Consider the following 23835-nt stretch of genomic DNA (forward strand, 5'->3'; position numbering starts at 1 on the left):
CTTTTGAATTTTACTAGTTTTAGTGCCAACCTTGAGGTAAGTTGTTCAGTTTTAACTGAGGACAACAAAGTATCAGCTTCTTGACATTCTGCAACTCGTTTACATACTCAGCCAGGGCAGAGCTCAGACCCAAAGAAGAGCCCTAATAGTACAGGCTCGAGAAGTAATGAGCTCCAATAAGATCAAGATGGAAGATGTTACACCCAGCAATATCTTGGCCAAGTAACCCGTCCTGTATATGAACTCGAATATCCCCTGTGTACACAATTAACTCTGGTTAAACTTCCGGCCAAACTACAGATCGTGTTTTTGCAGGAAAACACAGGAAACCAAATTAATGCACCCAGATTTACAATCAAAATCCCTGCAGTCAGTGTTCAGCGTTCTGATTTATATCAACTAGTTCAGCCAGCTACTTAACGTATATATGTTTCAAGTGGGAACAACAGCTGGGAAACGTTCTGCTGCTTCAACTTAGCCAGCAAGACTATTAAAGTAAGGTCTCCCTTCCTGCCCACCCCCACAATTAGAAGAAGGAGCCTCTTGGGCCCTGATCACTGTGAGGACAAACATCTGCTTTGTGTAATAGTGGGACACCTGGCTTCGCATTTGTTTCTGTATGTTTGGCTTGTGTTTTCACTGAGGCTTGCTGAACATGTGCACTGCACTCAAAAACGCCTACCTCCATACCTCTCATAAAAGCCCTTTCCCCATGGGACTGTCTGATTATATTTTGGCATGCCAGGCATCCTGTCACTGAGCAGTAACAAAATAGTCCTACCTATTGCATGGAAAGTTAGTGGTGCATAGGAAGTAGTCTGGTTACGGAAATGGCCTCTTTGGGGCAGAGATGCAAAGACATGTTGATTTGTCACAGGAAAATGTCACATAAAGATGCTTTTGTGTGACAAGACAGACAGTCGCACAACAGCCATCCCACCTTGGTGGCAGCATGCAGTTATTGTGCAGAGCTGACATTTCTCAGCTAGCTGCTCGCTGGATTTCGCCCCTTTTTCTCAGAAGTGTTTCTACTTGTTAAGTACACATTTATATTTGGATTTTTCAAAGCTCTTTTCAACCATGACCTATGCAAGGCTTAAAAATAACCTTATTTTGCTGTCAGAAGGGTTTCAGTGCAATACACATTGATGTCTTTTTAACAAGAGGAACTTAATTACTGAATGTAAATGACTCAAACAATCTGTCTGCCCTTGCCCAGACAAGCACACCTAAGTTTTGCCAACTTTCAAGTGTAGTAAAAGTGAACCCCCTATGAACACTGGGTATCCCCTTTCATATCTACTTTATTCCAGTAGGAGACCTTGCATCACCAACTGATGGCAATGATGCTGGCAGCTCTAGGCGTTTGATATTACAGAGCTAATTAATCTTCAGTCAACCGAGATAAGTAGACCAGAGGAGGGCCCAGAGCCTGTACGGTGCACGTACACTCAGGCTAGAAGCTTCATCTAGTCACTGTAAAAAATGGCACCTTGAGTCATGGGACATTTAGGGAGACTGGAAAATTACTTTCGACAACATGTATAGGTTGTATTTGCTTCCTTTGAATATCCCTTCCATGCCACTGTTCCTCAGAGCCTCTAGAGAGACTGCCACATAGTAGCAGAAACTATACAGCAAAAACTGGTTCAGGATTGTAACCAATCAATTCCCTCAATGACATCAAGGGACAACCAATTCTGCAGCCTGCTGGAAGAACTGTACCTTTGTGGAGTGCCTTCTGCTTGGAATTTACCTACAAGGCATTTCCCACAGATGATGGAAATATCCAAGCAAGAGAAGCCATGCAGCGCTTCATCAAGAAGTCTGGGTCTGTGAGTCTGACCTGAAAAACAGGTACTGCTTTAAAAACGTTTAAAACTTTGTACACTGTGGAACAGTATGATGTATCTCAACAGGTTTGGTGATTAATTTGATTCATCAGCACTGTAGGAAGCTGGGTTCTGGTTGCAGTATACTTCAATTGTTGCCTGTTTTTTTATGCAACTTTGAATGAAGTGCAGTGTTCCTGCTAACCAGGTCCCCAGTGTCAGTGTTTCTTCCCCAAAACAAGACACTTGATCCACAAGTGGCCAGGTCCTTTAGCAGCTTTGTAAGCCCTTAGTACATGGTAAATCTGGTACCTAGGGCCTAGGTACTAAAGTGGGTCCCTAAGAGCTGCAGCATAACTTGTGCCACTCTAAGGGACCCAGTACCAAACCCCTGGGGACTGCCACTGCAGGCAGCATGGCATGGTGCCCCAAACAGTGAAAACACAACATGGAAACACTCCTGTGTGCCATGTCCCATAAGACTGCCTGTAATATTTGTAAGTCACCCCTACAGCAGGCCTTACAGCCATAAGGCAGGGTGCATTCTATCACAGGTAAGGGTATACCTGCATGAGCAAATATACCGCTACTATTTCTTTTTTGATTCGTAGACATACAAAGTGATCATGGAGGTCATTTTAAATACAGGTAATGTGGGCTGTGACAATGAAATCAGTATTAGAGATCCAGACCACAGCACAGTTGGGCACTTAAGGCAGGGGTGAATGTCTTTTACCATGAACATGACTTTTCTGTCCCAACAGAGCTGCAATGCTGTGTCAGTGCTATGTTAATATCAACTGTCTCTGTAAAAATCTTCTGTGTGTGAAATGTGCTCATATCTGTTGTTTGCATTGCTTTGCATCACATAGCAATCCTTTGAGGCACACATGGGTCCAGTCTAAACTTTAATTAATGTGGGATTGTGACTGGGGTGCTCAGCAGAGCTCACCCCATCACCACATTTGTATAACCTGCAAATTGAACAGGGGTGGCTCCTCCATTAGGGTGGAGGAGTGATGCCCCACCGCCAGCAGCGGCAGCTGCAAAACCTTTAAAAGAAGAAGATAATAAACTCTGTTTATTATCATTTTCTTTTAAATGGGCAGGGCCATGGGAGTGACATGTAGTGAGGGAAAGTGCTCAGTACTCTCCCTCAGAGTGCAAGTGTGTTTGGCCGGCCGTTTCGGGCCGGCCAAACACAACTGCGCAGTAGGCTCTCTCCAGCCCAGCACTGTGTTGCCATCCTGGAGAGAGCCCGCACAGGCTCCCAGTCTGCCTGGGAGCGCCCTGGCTGGGTGCTCCCAGCCAATCCTGATACAGCTCTGAGCAGCATCAGGATTAGCCACAGGACAGGCTGGGAGCCTGTGGCTGCAGCGACGGAGATGGAGTAAGTGTTTTTTTATTTTTATTTTATTTTAATTCCTCCCCCCCGCACACTGTCATGCCCCTTCTTTTTGCCGCGGGCCACTCCTGAAGTTGAAATCTTATATGATTTGTTAGGACAGAAAACTCTCCACACATTGCATCCTGGTTAGATGCTAATTGTGAACCCCTAAACAGCAATAAAACAAAGATTATGCTGCTAAAGAAAAATACATTTCAGATTCAAGTCCAGAATGGAGGAGTTTCACACAGAGGGCAAGGAAATGTTTACCCTCCCAAAAGAAGTTGTTGTAGGAGTTACCTTCTATCCTGTGCTATCTATTGTTGTAAGGAAACTGCTGAGCCACACTTGCAAGAGCCATTATTGGCCTCCCCTCAGTGGGGGTCGAGGGGGGGCAAAGAGGTTGACTGCATTCAGACTGCTGTAGCAAGATGATGATGGGGTGATCAAAGGAACTAGAGTTAAAGAAGAATAAGTTGACAGATGGAAATGGGCTAAAATGGAGCTACAGTGAAAACTGGGACAAGGGAGAGCTAAAGGATATAGAGGTTGTGATGAAAGCTGGGATGATAGGAAGCTGCATGGAAGCTGGGAGGAAGACACCAGTATAAGGATGTGTCAGAAGGGTACCCAAATGCCATGAGATCTAGGGTGACAGTCAAAGATGATCGATGAGGGGTTTAGGGAGGTTACATGTGGCATGAGCAAGATCTCTTACCCGGCACTGCTGGCAGCAGATCCCATGAGCACACTCAGCACCGAGAATCAATGTGCAGTTACTGGCAATACAGCAGGGGTTGGTGCATTCCTGAGAAATAGACACAGGGATTTAGTGACAATTTGGTACAAGTGCACAAAACGCATACACCAACAAAATCCAAAAACTATGAAATCATTCTGCCCAAAGAGCAGTGGAAGAAATTAAACACATCGTATGGTGCACAACCAGGATAAACAGAACTGGTCCAGTGTACAGGAAACAATATAAGGCAATGTTTGCATGCAAGGAACCGCAGACGGGTGATGGAATGAGTGTCCACAAACCAAGACGCATGCTGGAGTAGGAGAGGTGTAATTGAAAGGTTGTTACCTCCTCCTCGCCACAGTCACACTCCTCGCCATCCTCCAGGTACCCGTTGCCACAGCGGGAGCCTCCATACATGGTGCTGGTGTCAGGCCTGTTGGACAGGCACATCCCACCACCTGTCTGCAGGTAGCGGTCCAACTGCTTCCGGTTGCACTTGTTGAACACTCTCGGGAACGGGTGCCTGTGAGGAGAGGGTGGTAGGGAGTCTCAGAGGCCTGAAATTTTTTTGCTCGTAGCTGGTCTCTACTTGGCATGAAGACCAGTTAAGGGGTGGCAGAAGCCTGCTACTATGACAGCTCAGCTCTTCCATATGGTAGTGGAAGCCATAATATATGAAGTTATTGTGTAGACGGAGTGGTTCATCACAGACAGGAAGTGAACCACTCAGCATCTCCTGGTGGAAGCAGAATGATACCCAATAACAGCTCCTAACTTCCCCTGAGCTGCAACCCTGGCATGGCAGCTTCTTTCCTTCCTTGAATACATGAATCAGTTTTCCTGAAATATGCCATGCGCTTTATCAGAGACAAACATTATTGTTTAACGGTATTGGTTTGTGAATATGGCAAAAAATAAGAAATCTAAATTAACGATGGCTCACACAGAAGTGGTGTACTCCCAGAACGGCAGTTTTCCAACTGTTTGTAGAAATGTGTATTTATTTGCCCCAGCCAAGTAACTTCCTGGTTCACGTCATTTTGAGTGTATACCCGCATATGTACGCTAGTTACACACACTTCCACCTACGCCTATATTTCCTAACCCTATGGGTGTGCAGTCACTTTTCAGAGTATCTGCTTGCACCAGTTTAGGGAATTGGAGGAACGTAAAAAAATCATGCTTCACCCCTTTAATGGAAAATAATTCTCAATGTATATATTTCCATTCATCCACACCCCTTGGAAAGTGGAAACTATCGGTGTCCTTTCTCACATTTACTGTGGCTCGTTAGGGTGGACGCTTGAAAATTCAAATAAATGTAGGGAAGTACATGCACACGTTTGTGAATATCCACAACGTCGCCGAGCCTGGCAGGGCTTCTGTACCGTAATAGAGCCTGTTACATGCAGAAAAGGCTGGTTCCATGTAAACATTACCACATTTAACAGTAGAAAATGTATGTATAGGCCCGGGACCTAGAAGAGGCCGATCACAATGATTTCACTTCATAAACTACATGTTTCCCTGACCTTGTCCAAACTATCAAGGCAGAGAGGGAAATACTTCCACATCTGTGGTGGACGTAGCTGAAACGGAAGATGACTTGCAGAGATGCATCTTAAACCTTTTGCCTAAGACTATTTTTTGCAAACTGTTTTAGCAAAGCAGGAGATCGGCTCGAGCCATACCCCCGCTCCCTCCATAAGACACCATTAACAATAAAGGTATATAGGGCACCAGTGCAGGAGCGGGGTTAGATATATCGACCACTGAATGGCTGAACTGTGACTGCTGACCTGATTAACGCACGATATGACAGCATATGATATGTAGGAGAAAAATATGTGGCTTGGCAAAATAAAACTTAGTGAATTCACTGGATAGCTACATCTATTATAGACACACTGGGTACAAAATAGACTGACAGGTTAGGGATGTGTGATGTGACAAGGTATACATACATATGTGATACATATTATTTCATGATGTTTTATAGTTATCTTGATTATTCTATCACATTTGTTAAGTAGACAAGTACTACACATAAATAACTATATAATACCAATAATAGTGGGTCTGCATTTGATTTGGGGTACAGGGCAGGGCTCTACTTTATCATCACCTGCAGATAATACATTTTCTGAAAAGATTGTATGACTCCGAACACATCCATCTAACAGAGTCTAACTCACTAGAGGACAGTAGAGGAATAGGCCAGTTCTCCTTGTCTTAAAAAATCATATTTCCTTTTGGGGCTAGGGGTTCTACTGAGTGTTACGCCTAATAATATTGGAGTGAAGCCGCCAAAGGTTTGACAGTGTGGGTATTTTCCTCATTGACAATTACTTTTCTGAGCACCTTTATACTTTGCTGGTAATGCCCACAACTACTCTTCTAGATTTCATGTACGTATGCAAAATAACTTTAGAAGTTACAGAATTTCCACATCTGTGATGTTGTAGGGTGCCTACAAATTAAGTAGGACTGTGTAGAAGGTCAACATAAACTTCAGGATATAGGCACTCAGTCCTCCTATACTATCAGGAAATGTTGACACAATTTTTAGCTAGCTCACATTGCCCCATCTGAACGGGTAAATGTACCAGGGTAACCAGATGGTATTTGCAACCTCAAACATGACTACTCAGATTCCCAAGGAAATTGTGGAACCCGATCTACCTCTTCGCTGTCACTCTATGTTCACAAGATGAGACACAAGAAAGATATGAAAGAATTACGTTATTTACCCTGTAAGCATCTGTTTGTGGCATGTAGTGCTGTAGATTCACATGCTTTGCATACTCCTGCCATCTAGTGTTGGGTCCAGATGAATGCAAGTTGTTATTCTTCAAAGAAGCTTCTTGAGTCACAAGGGAAAGTGACTCCTTCTCTTGGTGATACTGCACACTGGCATTAACTCCATTGTTAAGATTGTTTTCCTGCAGTTGGGTGAGAATGGAGTATGAATAAGTGTTAGTAAAGAGATGTCCATGCATATAAGATTATAAGAACAGTGCTGCAATGGCCACAGGTGTCTGGGAAGGAGGGAGGGTGCATAAGCATCTATAGCACTACACTCTCACGAACAGATGCTTACAGGGTAAGTAACGTAATCCATTCAACAGCATGTGTGGCTGTACATGGACTATAAAGCATTGCCCTACAGAAGGCGGGGGCTAACTTGAGGGTGTTGCAGTTATTAGAACAAGTGTACATAGTTCTGCCTAGCCTACATTTGCTTGTTGGCGTGCTAATACACCCACACAATAATGTTTAGTAAAGTCAATTTCAGCTATTGGTATATTTCCCAGAAAAGCCATAGATGTTCCTATCTTATGGGTTGAGTGTGCTTTAGGAGGTGTGGGAATATTTCTTTTAGCTTTGGCATAGCAAGTTTGAATGCATTTAATTATCCATCTCGAAATGCCTGATTTAGATATAGCCTTTCCGGTGTGAGGGGATGAAAAAAGCACCCAAAAGTTGCTTGGTTTTGTGAAATTCTATAGTTCTGTCAATACAGTACATTGAGGCTCTTTTTACATCTAGTGTGTGAAGGGCCCTTTCTGTAACTGAGGTGGGTTGTGGAAGGAAAACCGGTAATTCAACTAACTGGTTTAGATGAAAAGCAGAAACTATCTTTGGAAGAAATTTTGGGTTAGATCGAAGGACTACCATATCCCTGTGTATTTGAAAGAAGGGTTCTTCCAAGGTTAGTGTCTGGAGCACACAGGCACGTTTTAGTGACACGATTGCTATTAAAAAGGCTACTTTCCGTGAAAGAAATTGAAGAGGGCAGTTATGCAAGGGCTCAAATGGCGGACCCATAAGTCTAGTAAGTACAATGTTGAGATTCTAAGCAGGTGCATGGAGTAGTCTGGGTAGAATCACTCTTTTAAGGCCTTCCATAAATGCTTGGATAACTGGTACTTTAAATAGAGATGAATGTTTATTTTAAGGGGTAGGTAGCTACTGCAGCTAAGTGCAGACATATTGATGTGTATGCTACGCCACACGTTTGTAAATGAAGACAATGGCCCTCATTATGTCTTTGGCGGTCTACGGACGCCAAAAGACCGTCGCCACGGCTACCATCCGTTCACCCAATTACAACCACAGTCGGATTTCCGCCACAAGAAGGGCGGAAATCAGGCTGTGGCTATACTGGCGGATGGTGGTAAGGTGGCGCTGCTACCACCAGCAGCGCCACGCCAGTAGACCGCCGCCAGCCATATTAAGAAAAATAATACAGCCTGGCGGTGTTCTGCTGGCAGGCGCTGCTGGCGGTAGCCGGGCCACGTCCTGTCCCCTGCCGGAAGACCCCCTGGATACAGGTAAGTCGGGTTTCCGACAGGGTAGGGGAGTAGGGGGTGTTGTGTGAGAGTGTGGGGGTGTGAGCATGTATGTGTGAGTGTGTGCGTGAATGTAAGTGTGTGTTTGTTGTTGTTTGCATGCATGTATGAATGTGTGTGAGTGCATTTATGAATCTGTGTGAGTGCGTGTATGATTGGAAATGTGAATGCGTGTAAGTTTGGATGTGTATGCGGATGTGTGCGTGAATGAATGCATGTATGTATGTATGCGTGTATGTCTGTGTGAATGAGTGTGTGTCTGCATGTGTGTGTGTGTGCAGGGGGAGGTTGGAAGGGAGGAGGAGCATGGATGGGGGGTGTTGTGGGGGAGGGGGCCTCCTATCAGTGACGGAATTCCTTGTCACTTATAGGGCCTACCGCCATGGTTTTCGTGGCGTTATGAACGCCATGGAAACCATGGCGGTAGGCAGGGTCATGATACCGCCGGCGGCAGAATAGCGGCTACCGAGCTGGAGATTCCTATCTCCAGCCCAGCGGCTGCTACCGCCATGGCAGTCGGAGTGGTGCGTTGGCAGGTTGGCTTCAGCCAACCCACCAATGTCATAATGTGGTGGTAAGTACCGCCAGCCTGTTGGTGGTACTACCGCCACATTATCTCCATCCTCCGGGGTCATAATGACCCCCAATATGTTGAACAGTTGCATTGAAGGGTTCAATGTAATTGTCATAGCATTAGAAAACAAATCTTTTCCATTTAGCGGCATAACATGCTCTGGTTTGGGGTTTACGTGCCTCCTTAAGAATGTTCATGCATTTTGGAGGGAGATTCAGGTGTCTGAATTCTATGACTTCAGGAGCCCAATTGCAAGATTGAGTTCCTTTGGATTTGGGTGCCTGACTTCTCCATGGTTGTGAATGAGAAGATCCGGGTTTGGGGTATGCTTCTCATGAGGCACTAAGAAAGTTGGAGTATTGTGGTGAACTATGGTTGTCGAGCCGAAGTAGGAGCTACTAGAATGAGGCTGAGAGACGTCCCCCGGAGCTTCCAAACCACATACGGGTACAGAGATGGAGGGGTTGAAAAGTGGCAGCAAATATACCTGACCAGTACATCCATTGAGCATTGCCCTTGGATACTGAGTGTGAGAGCCTGGAGAAGAAGTTTGTGCACTTTGCCTTATCTGCGGTTGCAAACAGGTATGTGTGTTGAAATCCCCACCAGTGGAAGTACGTGAGGAGAATTTGTGGGTGGAGTTCCCATTCATGGACTTGTTGCCACTGAGGAGGTTGGAAAAGTCATTGTCTGTCCCTGGAAGATGTTCCGCTTACAGGTTAACGCCCAACGCCAAATTTCCTGAGATAGGCGCGATACCTATATAGAGTGCCCCCCCCCCCCTGTTTTTGTAAATAGAACATGGCTGCCATGTTGCCTGTCCGTACTAAGACAACTTTGCCTTACAGATGTATTATAAAGGCTTTCAGTGCCAGGTGAACTGTTTGAAGCTCCAAATAATTGATATGGAGAGTCTGATGTTTAGTTTCCCAGAGACCGTGAACTGTGAAATTCTGTAAGTGTGCTCCCCATCCTGTGAGTGATGCATCCGCTGTGAGAGTGATCAGGGAAACAGCGTCTAGAAAAATCTGCCCTTTCAATAGGTTTTGTGTATTTCACCACTGCAGAGAGTGATGTGTGCGGCTGGCTACCAGAACCAGATCTAGTAATTGACCCTGTGAGTATGTCCATTGACTTGCCAGACACTCTTGCAGCGGTCTCATATGTAGTCCTGCATGTGGCACTATTGCAATACAAGATGCCATCATGCCTAAAAGCCTCTGAATTGTTCTGACTGTTATGTGCTGGTTGTAATGAAATTGTTGAATCAGAGTTGTGATGTTGTGTATCCTGGCTGTATTGGGGTAGGCTAATCCCAGGTGTGCAACGAGGATAGTTGCTAAGTACGATTGAATTGGTGAAGGATGAAAGTGGGATTTTTCTATCTTGATTGTAAATCCCAGTTGGTGCAGCAGTTGGAGAGTGGATTGAGTATGTTGCTGATACAACTGACTCGTACTGGCTTTATTAAGCCAGTCTTCTAGATATAGGAAGACATGGATATTCTGTCTGCCTAGATGTGCTGCAACTACTGCTAGACATTTGGTGAACTCACAGGGAGCTGTAGTGACTCCAAATGAGAGCATTCTAATTGCTAATGTGATCCCACTATCACAAACCTGAGGAACATGCGATTCACTGGATGTAAAGGAATGTGAAAATAAGGCTCCTTTAAGTCTAGTGCTGAAATAAAGTCGCCTTGTTGTATCAGGGAATCACATCTTGTAGAGTTACCATATAAAAGTGTTCTGATAGGATGTAACAATTCAGTGGCCTGAGGTCTAATATAAGACGAAGTGAACCGTCTTTTTTGGGAATTAGGAAGTATAGTGACAATACTCCTGATCCTTGCTGTTGAAGTGGGGCAGGCTCTATGGTCCCTCTGAGCAAGAGAGCCTGCACTTCCTGTTTGAGCAAGGTTAAGTGTTCAGTGGAGAGAGTGTGTCTGTGAGGTGGGATGTTAGGAGGTGTGTTTATAAGCTTCAGTCAATAACCTTGTTGGATAATATCCAACACCCACTCATCTGTTATGTTTTCCTAGGTGGGAAAGAATTGTTGTAGACATCCCCTGACAGATGTTATATGGTCGGTGGAATTGAAAGAGAGTCACTGTTTAGAGGTGGAGTGAGATGTGCGAATGGAGGTAGCTTTGCCACAACCCTCTGAATTGTTTCTACTAAATGTGCCTTGATAAATACCTCAGGAGGGTGATGTTTGATGTTGTTGTCTATAGGAAGTTGTAGAGGAATCTGATGTTGGTTTAGTGCCCTGTTTGTACATGAGGTGCCAAAAGGAGGCAGGAGGAGTGGACGTTTGAAGTGCCCCCATAGATTTGGAGACTTCATTATCTTTTTTCATTTTGAATGTTCCTTATCAACCAGGGTATTTAAAAGTGCTTGTTACACTTGTGTTTTAGCACCAGATAAGCGTAACCAGGCATGTGTACGCAATAGAATACTAGTGTTAATACCCCTAGCCACTGTGTCCGCTGCATCAAAGGCACATCTAATGGAGTTGCTAAAAATTAATTGTCCCTCCTGAACAATTTGCTGTCCTTACTCCATTTCATACCAATGAGCTCTGTTGTATCTTGCTAAGAGCCCTTGAGAGTTGGATATGCCCCAGTGATTAGATGAATGGACTGCAACCCTTTTACCAGAAGCATCAATCAACTTAGATTCTTTATCAGGTGGAGGGGCATCTGCCGATGTTTGTGAGTTTGCCCTTTTCCTTTCATTTGAAACTACCAAAGAATCTGGAGAGAGCTGACCCTTAATGTATATAGGGCTCGAGGGTGCAACCTTATATTTTTGTCTACCCTTGGTGTTAGTATGGGTGCACGTACTGGATCTATAAAGAGCTCTTCTACATGACGTGTCATCCTTTTTAACATAGGCAAGTACTGACATGCCCTTGTGGTAGAAGACAATGTTACAAAAAGAAAGTCATACTCAATAAGATATTTATGCAATGGGACTTGATGGTAGGAAACGGTCCTAGCTATAGGTTCCTGGAATTATGTTGCATCATCCGGGGGTGAGGGTTTAGTTGGGTAGAGATCTGGATTATCTCCAGTGGGGTCTATATGATAAGTGTCCAATGGATCTGTAGGTGGCAGCTGTATATCATCTCTATCCCCCGGATCTTCCATGTATGATTGTGGGGAGCCTAAACGGATATCGTCACCTAAATCATCAACTGAGTGATGTGGTAAGTGAAGAAGGTGGTGGAGGCGTTGGAGGAATAGGCAAAGGTGGATGGAAAGGACTAGTCATTTTTCTTTTTCTTTTTAGGAGTACTTGCAGTTTAGTGGCCTCCTCAAAGGTGAGCAGACTCTTTGATGTGGAAGGGGTTAGACTGCACTGCCTTTGCCATAATACGTCCAGTAGAAGGCTGGATGAGTATTTTCTTTTGTTTCAGGTCGATCCTCTCTGCCATAGTCTCTAGGATCGGTTCCGGTGATGAAGGTGGTTTACATTTTGGTGCAGAGATGGTAAGTGCCATCTCGTGGTTTGCTTGGAGCAGAGGATGAAGATGGTCAGCTCAGCACCAAGATTGGATGGCTGGGTATGGTGGAGGTGTGTTTTGGCTGGGTTTTCTGTGCTGGGCCTGAGGGCAGGGCATCCTAAGCTGATATTTGGTGCCGAACATGACCTGTTGGCAGTGGTGGCCCATGAGCCAAAGTATCGGGCCAAATGTCTTTTAGTGGGTTGGACGGGGCATTTGTACTCACTACACACTGTCCCAATGGAGACCTTGGATCTGCATACAAACTCCAATTCAGAGTCTGACTGAGAGTCCAGAATGGAAAGAGCCTCCTCTTCTGCTGCTGAGACCTTGTGCAGTTCCTCTTCCTGTTCGGTGTGATCGAGACCGAAGATGTTGTGATCCTTATGCTGCATCTCCTATCGCCGTGCTCTATGATCAAATAGCATCTTTTTCAATCAGAATGATCAACAGGCTTCACAGTTCTCCTCGTCTTGGTTGGGAGACAGCACAGGTTACAGACCTGGTGGAGGTAGATGTGAGGGTACTTTGCATGGCAGTGAAGACAAAATTCGAATGGAGTCCGTTCCATTACCAGCTCATCATAGTTGGTGACCAACGAGATGAGAAAAGAAGGCCAGGACAGGACGGGCCCGAAGGCCGCAACTGTAGCACGTTGAATTGACGAGTGGTTGTTTTCTTTATCATCGATGTGCATGATAGGAAACGCTATCGAGTACAATACCAACAGAAATCAAGGTGTAGATGTACGAATAGAGTCCGAAGAAACAGTCTTGAACCGGAGCACCGAAAAACACGTCCAAACCCGATGGCGGAAAGAAAACAATCCAACAATGAAGTTGAAGCCCATGAGCAATATCAACAAGAGGAGTCATCACTTTACCTCGTGTCTCAAGAAGCGTCTTCGAAGACAAACAACTTGCACACAACCTGATCCAACACCAGAAGGCAGGAGTATGCAAAGCATGTGTATCTACAGCCACACATGCCATTGAACATGTTGTTTCAAACATGTATTGCAACAACTGTATTCTTACATAAAAAGCATAAGCTGAGATTATTAGGCAAATGAAACAAAACATGGTAAACAGCATTACAAAAATGGTCAAAAAGATAAACAGTTCAATCATGATAATGTTACTATGCTGGTACACTCTTAACTGTTACTCCCTATACTATCAACAGCATAGTGGAAGTACCCTCTGCCAGATCAATTTGGATAGCCTACCCCTGTACCTGGACAAGATGTACCGGTGAGCTAGGAAGCCGGTCTGGTGTAGTGCAGGCTATCATCCTTTGCAGGATGGGGGTCAGAGTCAGCAGGGCTGCATCTCGGCCACAGTGCCCAGCGTTCCAGGATAAACCCAGCAGAAATGCTCCTCTGCTGAATGTAGCATGGAGGCAATTTTTATTAAAAAAGCACCGTTCATATTGCACTGTGCCATAGGTGCTGAGCTGATGCGATTATATGTCTGCAAGTAATGCTGGCTTCAACGTACAATCATAATAAAAGGCCTTTGTGTTCTCTGTGACAGCCTTGAACAAAGTGTATTGACTGCATGGCAGCAACACTTATATGGATTAGGGTGCATGTATATCGTTTTCTCACTACATTATCGCACAAGGGAAAAAACAAGTAAAATGACACAATCAGAAAAGAAGGGCTAAGTTAAGATGTGCAATCTAAAATGCAGACACTAAGCAGGCCCAGTTGTGCCTTACCACAGTAACTGACAGTTCCACGTGCAACCAGGCAAGCGCCTACTTGAAGGCAAAGTAATTCAGCCTTTCTCAAGGCTACAGTAAAATAGGTTGCCGGCAAAAGTGGTATGCTTTGTCGCTAATGTTCACAGAAACATACACACTCTCACGTGGGGATGCTTTTTTGGAACATCAGCTGTTTTACTATAAAAACACTACTTTGACCCATCTACGTTAGAGAGAGATTCCAGCCAGATGACCACGACTGTATGCTGATTGCTGAGTGCTTAGCTTCAGCTGCTTATGTAGACTACAGGCCTCTTGCTCGGGTATGATGGATGATGTCTTCCCAGGGGAACCTGAAGGGCAGAACTAGAGCTTAACATGCTGTGCTCTAACATAGCCTAGGTAGGAGCTATTTTTAATGATCTTAGTGACAATAAGATAGCATTATTTTTATGTTTCACTCTCCTTGTCACAATTTTAATCCTGTCATGCTTCATCGTCTTAGTTATCGTAATTCATGCTGTATTATCTAAGATGCAGTTACTTCAATAAATCCTTATTGAACTATACTCTGCCTCTGATTGTCCTTGCATATGTGAGACTAATGTAACTTACAGAAATGGATGGGATCTGAGTGACCACGATTTCCCCGAGGAGTCATTTGTGTCATGCGCTCGGTTGCCCAATCATCCCTACTCGTGGGTGGAGAAGAGGCACTGCTAGTTAGCCGGAACAAAACCCGGATTAGGCTGACAGGTGTTACCTGTAGGTGAGTTCAGATTCAGTCCCCCACAATGCAAGTGATTCTGCTGCCCGAATCCAATAGTCTCATTAGGGTAATGAGAGCCTACGCGACAATACAAGTACAGGGAATTCACAAAGGGTAACCTTGCATTCAGAAATAATGTTTTTCGCTTATGTGCCTATGTATTTACCTATCCCAAAATGGAGGAATATGTTGCATGAATAAATCCTACAGCAGGCAATGGGGTATGTGCATTCCAGGGCAGAGATGCAGATAAAAGTTTCAGACCAGCCACAAATTTGAAAGTCTATGAGAATTCATAAGGAAAATGTTACTTACCATGTAAAAATCTGTGGCATGTAGTTCTGTAGATTCACATGCTGTGCATAATCCTGCCATTTAGAGTTGGGCCTGGTTGTGTGCAAGTTGTTTTTCTGAACCACATAAGGGGAAGGTTCCATGAAAATCAAGCATAGCCAGATGGATAGTTAAATGTATCCAAGCCTGTTATGCAAAAGAAAAAAAGGGTTTGCCTGTTCCTCTGAGAGCCCACTCAACCAGAAAAAATATGTCTCTATCCCCTTCTGTGGAACATCCCCATAGCTGATATTGATGAAGCACCTACTTGGTCTCCACCACATACTTTCACTAAACACTACTGTGTAGACCAGTGGTTCGCAACCAGTGCTCAAGGGGTTCAGGGGGTCCGCAAAGCCTCCTCAGGGGGTCCGTGACTGCTTACAAAATTTAATAATATTAAAAGATTAGGTCCCCAGCTTTCAGTATTGACTCATTGGGGGGGGGTCCCCGGATTCCAATAATGATTCTGTGGGGGCCCCCAGATTCCAGTACTGATAAAATGAGGGTCTACATAAGTCAAAAGATTGGGAACCACTGGTGTAGTCTTATTACCCGACAACAAGCCAACGTAGGTCAGGCTGTACAAGTACCCTGTTTCAGTCTTCTGCAACATCCACAGACTACACTCCACTTACGGGAGGACTGCGTGGCAGTCTCTGTACAGCATGTGTATCTACAGCCACACATGCCTCAAAAGGAAAATGTTACTTGTCCTGTATGATCTATTCATTGCATGTAGTGCTTTAGATTTGCATGCGCACACCCTCCTTCCCCGGATGCCTCTGGCTGTTGCAGTTATCATTCCTTCTTACTTCTTTTTGCTTGGTCTTCTTTCTATCACACTGTCTTATGTGTTGCTTTTGCTCCAGCACCCTAACATTGGAACACGTAAATAATACATGCTTGTTACATAACGAGTAACACCATCATTTTTCCATCTTTAAGTGCTGGAAGGAGAGGTTATTCTAATGGTACTCATAATTAGTAATATATGTGAAATCACATCCACGGTTGCAGAGCACGTGGCATAGGACTTTAAACACACAAAGCCCCATGCTCAGGGTATTAATTTCACCCACTTGTGATTGCCTGGGCTACATTCCAATCCATCGTTTTTGTCCATTATCCCATTCTAGACAGAGATCAAACATATGAATATAATTTTTGATCCCCCAGGCAGAACATAAGTAATTCCAGACCAGTTTTGGCCCAAGATGATAGGCTGTAATGCCATCCGCAGCAGCATTAACTCATCACCTTTTGTGTGTTTGATGTAGTGTCCTAAGTGGCCAATGTTACACTCAGATGTAGGCCTCTTGCTCTTTGTGCCACTTGATCAAAGCTATATTTCACTGAAAAGGACTAACAAAGGCTGAAACTAGCCTAGGGTAGCTTTTTTTTTCTCTTATGGAAGGGGCCTTGTCTGGAAGTTGTGTATGGACTGGAATACTTCACACTGATGTAAACAAGTTGATAGTCATGGCCAGCTGGAAAACAGGGTTCACTTGGTGGCACCACAAAGGCTAGAAACAGGCTGTAACTCAAGGTCTTGATTAAAAATGGAGCCACACAAGACATTTCTCTCGAAAGGACACACAAGGTCTCACCCAGTAGCTGCAGCCATTATACATCCGCCTTCAGCTGCGCTTGCCGTGCAGCAACCAGAGGAGTCGTGGCTCATTCCAAAATTGTGTCCCATTTCATGAGCCATGGTGGAGGCGATGCCAATGCTGTTATCAGAGTGATCCTGTGGAGAGAGCAAATCCTGATGTTATGGGGATGACAGCAGGGCAACTAGCAGACAGTGGGGAGCACCACAGGCAGGGTACCACAGTGCAGGGTAGGGCATTGCAGCCTCAACTCAACTGAGGTCCTTCCTGTGTGATAATTCCACTCATTGATCAATTAGAAAAAACAATAATATTTCAGGTGGATGTACAGGGGAAATGTACTCTAAGTGCTTTGGGTGCAAATACAACCAGCAAGCAAGAAATGTACACATTTACCACGAGTGGGTACATCCTCAGTATGTGTGGCGGGTGTACCCATTGTGCAAGAAAGGTGCCTGGCCTACGTGAATACAAGGGATGCACTCATAATGTGTGAGGACGAATGTACTCACAAAATGGAAGGAAGGATGTACTCACAGTGTGTGATCAGAGAATGCACTCAGTATGACATTAAAGGAATGATGGAAAGGAAACGAGTCTGCTACACAGATGTAAACTCTCCTGACCTATCTTCTTTGGATTCAGACAATACGTAACTACCCATATCCCCTCTGTGAAACTTTTAGCCACACCCCGTGAAATTTGGTAACTAGTGAACTGCTTGTCTTAATATGAACCTCTGTTCTCTTCAGCCTGAACCATTCATCTCACTCATGCATCATAATTTTCTCCCTTCACACACATATTATCCTCCAGTATGGGAGGGATAGCGGTCCTCTATTAGCAGTCTAGAACGTCATCGAAAGGCAGTATATTGTTAAATGGAAGGCACCATGGTGTAAGCAGGTAGCACTCAAGCCTAGGAGAGAGGCGCTCTAGTACAGGAATGACAGAATTCTAATGTAATGTTTGAAAGAGCAACAGTCTAGGCAGGGGCGCCATGTGTTAAAAGAGTGAGGAAAGGAAGGTAACCATGGTTGAAGGGTGGCGGTCTAGCGTTGGGGCAGAGAAGTGAAGGAAGTTTAAGATAGGGGAGTGGCAGTATAGTGAGTGCAGAGTACTGTGTTAAAAGAGATAGTCTACAGTAGTGGAGGTGACAGCTATGTGTTGGAGGCATGGAAGTCATGTTTGGGTGCGGTGGCAGGCAGTCATGTGCAGAGGAGTAGCCATCATGTGGAAGGAATGGTAGTCATTTGTGGGAGGAGTAGCAGCCGTGTGAAAGCAGTGGCAGTCAGATGTGAGTCGGATATCATCGGACCTCCTTGGCTTCCTGAAGTGATTGAAAAGGAACCTTTTCTCATTCACATATCTATGGGACACCAGGTTTGCAACAAAGCAATGTACCAGAAATGTCAGCTACTGTATACCAGAAATTGCACATTAGAGAAAGGAACTGTAATGTCTCTAGGCTGTGTATGTATGACCCGTTGCCTTCTCTGCAGTAAATAGATCATGTGAATGCAACAGTATATCTATTAGACCAACGAGAAAAATATACTGATGTTATCAAATGAACTATCAGGTTCGAAATGAAGCCTTTTTTTATATCTAACTTTGCGAAATTCAAAGAGATGTGCCTTTGCACTTCCTTAGGCAAATACAACCATCCACAACTCTTACAACTTCTATGACATCAACACATCAATAAATCAATCAATCAGGCACTTGCAAAGTGCAGATTATCACCAATGGGTCTCAAGACGCTGTTGTGGGCGTGCTGATAACTCAAAGAGCCAGGTCTTGAGATCCTTCCTGAACTGCTTCAGCGAGGCAGCCTATCTGAGGTTGAGTGGGAATGTGTTCCATGTCCGGGCTGCAAGGTAAGAGAAGGATCTGCCTCCAGCTGTGCTCTTCCTGATTCTTGGGATGGCGGTGAGGGCCAGTTGGGAGGATTAGAATTGGCTGGGGGGGTATAGAAGTTCAGGCGGTGGTTGAGGTAGTCCGGTCCGATGTTGTGAACTACTTTGTAGGTGTGTGTCAGTAGCTTGATATCGCGTTTGTCGACCGGGAGCCACTGAAGGTCTCAGAGGTGGGCAGAGGTGTGGCTGTGGATGTCCAGGATGAGTCTGGCTGCTGCGCTCTGGATTCTGTGTTGTCTTGCTTGTAGCTTCTTTGTGATGCTGGTGTAGACAGCATTGCTGCAGTCCAATTTGCTGCTGACAAGAGCGTGGGTGACCGTCCTTCTTGTCTCGGTGGGGATCCACTGAAAAATCTTCCAAAGGACACGCGGAGTGTGGAAGCATGAAGATGAGACTGCTTTGGCTTGATGGGTCATGGAAAACCCAGAGTCCAGGATGATGCCCAGGTTGCGTGCATGGTTGGTGGGGGTGGGTGCGTTTCCTAGGGCAGTTGTCCACCAGGAGTCGTCCCAAGTGAAGGGGGTGCCTGTCTTGTCCAAGTTGAGTACAAGGGTCTCTGTCTTGTCCAGTTTAGTTTGAGGCAGCTGGTTTCCATCCAGGTGGTGACAGCTCTCATTCCATTGTGGACATTTCTCTTGGCTGTTGATGGGTCATCTGCCAGGGAGAGGATCAGTTGGGTATTGTTAGCTTAGGAGACGATGTTTAGGCAGTGCTAACGATTTTAGAAAGCAGGGTCAGGTAGATGTTGAAGACGGATGGGCTTAGTGAGGATCTGTGGGGTACTTCGCTGCAGGTATCTTTGGGGGCTGAGGTGAACGATGGGAGTCTGACACTCTGGGATAATCTGTTGAGGAAGGATCAAATCCATTCCAGTGATCTTCCACGGATGGTGGCGTTGTGGAGTCTGGTGCAAAGTGTAGAGTGGGAGACAGTGACTAACATGGCAGAGAGGTCGAGGAGGATGAGGGTGGCCGTGTCTCTGTGGTCCAGTATGGTATGGATGTCATTAGTGGCGGCAAGGAGGGCTGTTTTGGTGCTGTGATTGCTCCTGAAGCCAGATTGGGTGGGGTCTAGGATTTGATTCAACTCGAGGAACTCCAAGAGTTGCATGTTGATGGATTTTTCTGTTACCCTGGCTGTGAAGGGGAGTAGAGAGATGAGTCTGTAATTCTTCATCTCCTTTGGGTCGGCAGAGGGTTTCTTTAGGAGCGGGTTGATCTCTGTGTGCATCAATCAATCAATCAATCACAACATTTGTAAAGCGCAATACGTACCCGTTAGGGTTTCAAGGCGCTGAAAATGGGGGGGTGGGGGGGGTGCTGCTACTGGTCGAAGAGCCAGGTCTTAAGAAGTCTCCTGAAGGTGAGAAGGTCCTGGGTCTGTCGCAGGGAGGTCGGTAGGGTGTTCCAGGTCCTGGCGGCAAGGTAGGAGAAGGATCTGCCACTGGAGGTCTTGCGCTGGATGCGGGGAACGATGGCGAGGGCGAGGTTGGCAGAGCGGAGTTGGCGGGTGGGGGCGTAGAAGTTGAGTCTGTGGTTCAGGTAGGCTGGTCCGGCGTTGTGGAGTGCCTTGTGAGCGTGGGTGAGGAGCTTGAAGGTGATCCTCTTGTCCACGGGGAGCCAGTGGAGGTCTCTCAGGTGGTGGGAGATGTGGCAGCGGCGGGGTACGTCGAGGACCAGTCGGGCGGAGTCTTTTTCTGGGATGCCTGTGTAGAGTGCGTTGCCGTAGTCTAGTCTGCTGCTGACGAGGGCCTGGGTCACCGTTCTTCTGGTTTCCGTCGGGATCCATTTGTAGATTCTACGGAGCATGCGGAGGGTGTTGTAGCAGGAGGAGGAAACTGCGTTGACCTGTTTGGACATGGTGAGGGCGGAGTCGAGGACGAAACCCAGGTTGCGTGCGTGGTTGGCTGGCGTTGGCGGGGCTCCCAGCGAAGTGGGCCACCAGGAGTCGTCCCAGGCGGAGGGGGTGCGTCCGAGGATGAGGACCTCCGTCTTATCGGAGTTCAATCTCAGGCGGCTGTGTCTCATCCACTTGGCGATGGACGTCATTCCCTCGTGGAGGTTGGCTTTGGCGGTGTGTGGGTCTTTGGTGAGGGAGAGGATGAGCTGGGTGTCGTCGGCGTAAGAGAGAATGTTGAGGTTGTGCTGATGGGCCAGTTGTGCGAGGGGGGCCATGTAGATGTTGAACAGCGTCGGGCTCAGTGAGGAGCCTTGGGGTACGCCGCAGATGATGTTGGTGGCTTCGGAGTGGAAGGGTGGGAGGCGGACTCTCTAGGTTCTGCCGGAAAGGAATGAGGAGATCCAGTTGAGAGCTTTTTCTTGTATTCCGCCTTCGTGGAGGCGTGTTAATAGGGTGCGATGGCAGACCGTGTCGAAGGCTGCGGATAGGTCCAGGAGGATGAGGGCTGATGTTTCACCGTTGTCCATTTGCTGTCTGATGTCATCTGTGGCGGCGAGGAGTGCTGTCTCCGTGCTGTGGTTGCGTCTGAAACCGGACTGGGAGGAGTCCAGGAAGGAGTTGTCCTCGAGGTGGTGGGTAAGCTGAGCGTTGACGATCTTCTCGGTGACCTTCGCCGGGAAAGGGAGCAGGGAGATTGGTCGGAAGTTTTTTAGGTCGTTGGGGTCTGCCTTGGGCTTCTTAAGGAGGGCGTGGATTTTGGCGTGCTTCCAGCTTTCCGGGAAAGTTGCGGTTTCGAAGGATAAGTTGATGACCTTTCGAAGTTGGGGGGCGATGGTAGAGTTGGCTTTGTTGTTAATTTGGTGGGGGCATGGGTCCGAAGGGGACCCTGAGTGGATGGAGTTCATGATCCTGCGTGTTTCAGTGTTGTCTACGTAGGTCCAGGTGGTCAGGCGGTTGATGCAGGTGGAGTTTCCGGGGGTGGGGTCTGACGGAGGCGTGGTGTTGAGGCTGTCGTGGATGTCGGTGATCTTTTGATAGAAAAAGGTGGACAGGGCGTCGCAGAGTTCTTGGGATGGTGGGATGCCGTTGACGTTGGCGCTGGGGTTGGAGAGCTCTTTTACGATGCAGAAGAGTTCTTTGCTGTTGTGTGCGTTGTTGTTCAGGCGTTCTGTGAAGTGGGATCATTTGGCGGGTCTGATTAGCTGGTGGTGCTTGCGGGTGGCCTCCTTGTGGGCTGACAGGCTGTCGGGTGTGTGCTCGAGGAGCCATTTCTTCTTTAGTTTCTGGCAGACGAGTTTGGAGGTTAGGAGTTCGTCAGTGAACCAGGCGGCTTTTTTTCTTTCTTGGTTGTCTGTGGACCTCTTGAGTGGTGCGAGTGTGTTGGCGCAGTCGTTGATCCACCGTCGTAGGTTGAGTGCGGCGGTGTCTGGGTCGGTGGAGTCGGTGGGTAGGTTCTGGGTGAGGGTGCTGGTCAGCTGGTCATCGGTGACTTTGCTCCAGCGACGGTGTGGTGGTTGTTGGGTGCGGTGGTGCTCGGTGTGCTTCTTGAATGTGAAGTGGATGCAGGGTGGGGTCGGTCCAGTGAAGTTCGGTGGTGTGGTTAAAGGTGACGTGGTTGCTTGCGGAGAAGATCGGGTCAAGCGTGTGGCCGGCGGTGTGGGTGGGTGTGTTGACCAGTTGTCTGAGGCCGAGGTTGGAGAGGTTGTCAATCAGAGATGCGGTGTTGGCGTCGTTGTTGTTCTCCAAGTGGAAATTGAGGTCTCCAAGGAGGATGTAGTCCGTAGAAGGGAGCGCGTGGGTGCTCGTGAGGTCGGCGATGGAGTCGCTGAAGGGTGCTCGTGGTCCTGGGGGTCTGTAGATGAGCGTTCCCCTGAGAGTGGTGTTGGGGTCAGTGTGGATCCGGAAGTGTAGGTGTTCGGCGGTCTTGAGGGTGTCGTCCGCGTGGGTGTGAATTTTGAGGGTGGATTTGTGGGCGATGGCTATTCCTCCTCCGATTCCGTTGGGGCGATCCCTTCTGATGATCTTGTAGCCGTCCGGGATGGCTATGGCGATGTCAGGTGCTGAGGAGTTGTTCCACCAGGTTTCGGTCAGGAAGGCTACGTCTGGGGAGGTGGTGTCGAGCAGTTCCCAGAGCTCGATGGCGTGCTTGCGTGCGGAGCGTGTGTTGAGGAGTATGCAGTGGAGGTGGTTTGTGCTGGTTGTTGTGGGTTTCCTTGTTCTGTCGCAGGTGAAGTTGCAGGCGCAGCAGGAGAAGGGTCCTTTGGTGTACTTTGGTGAGGCCTGGTAGCAAGTTGTGGAGCAGCCGGGGTTGAGGGCGATGAGCTGGTTGGCCGAGTAGCGGCGTCTGGTGGTGCGGGGGTCGTGCGGACCAGGGGGGGTGGCGCTGGGCGTGGTCCAGGCGCGGCCTCCGGCGCGCCAGCGGCGCGCCCGCCGCGCGCCAGCCATTAAGAAGGGAGGGGGAAGGGAGGAGCAGCTGGGAGGCGGGAGGGAGCGGCAAATGGGGGCGCGAGGGGGGCGGGCCGCAGGGAGGCAGCGGCTGGGAACCGCGGCTAAGGGGAACGCACAAGGGGCAAAAAGGAGTCACAAAACAGTCAAAAAAGCACAAATAGAAGCAAATGGAGCAAAACGGCACAATAAAGCAAGGCACAGAATACAGTCACAAATACGGTGAAAACGGCACAATGCACACGAGTCTAGCAACGCTTACCAGAAGCCCACTAGACACCAGGGATGAGGCGCAGGTGGATGCCTGTGGGTGGAGGAGGGCCTCGAACACGCTAGCAGCAGCGTGGGCGGGGGTCAGGGACACGGACACAGCAAGGTGGTGCTGCGGACGTGGGGGAGCGGAGCTCTTGACCGAAATCAGGTCACTTCTAGTCTGATGGGAAGGTGGCAGTTTCGATGAAAAGGTTGATAGTCCGGCAAAGTTCTTGTGCGATGGGGGTGCTGGTCAAGTTGAAGATGTGCTGTAGGCAGGGGTCCGAGGGTGCCCTTGAATGGATGGAGTGCACGAGTTTTCAGGTGTCTTCTGTGGAGATAGGGGTCCAGTGGTTCAGGGTCTGGCATGGCATGGGGTAGGTGGTGATGCTCGTGGGCAGGTTTTGGTTCTTGAATCCTTTGTATATGTCCTGGATTTTCCAGTGGATTAAAGGTGTCAAAGGTTGTTGCAGAGGTCTTGGGGGGATGTCTGAGGTGTCT

The 23835-nt window shown here is 47.1% G+C and overlaps 1 protein-coding gene across 1 annotated transcript in view; it reads right to left on the bottom strand.

The window, feature by feature from the left end:
• The window catches only part of ADAM19 (ADAM metallopeptidase domain 19), a 238525-nt gene that overhangs the window by 98643 nt on the left and 116047 nt on the right, over positions 1-23835 (bottom strand). Inside the window, exons 11-13 of the mRNA XM_069199648.1 lie at positions 16817-16956; positions 4310-4487; positions 3938-4027 (exon numbers count right to left, since the gene is read on the bottom strand). Coding sequence (XP_069055749.1) covers positions 3938-4027; positions 4310-4487; positions 16817-16956 — 408 coding nt within the window. The remainder of the gene's footprint in view (positions 1-3937; positions 4028-4309; positions 4488-16816; positions 16957-23835) is intronic.

Source organism: Pleurodeles waltl, chromosome 7 (assembly GCF_031143425.1).
Source record: "Pleurodeles waltl isolate 20211129_DDA chromosome 7, aPleWal1.hap1.20221129, whole genome shotgun sequence".
Classification (NCBI taxonomy): domain Eukaryota; kingdom Metazoa; phylum Chordata; class Amphibia; order Caudata; family Salamandridae; genus Pleurodeles; species Pleurodeles waltl.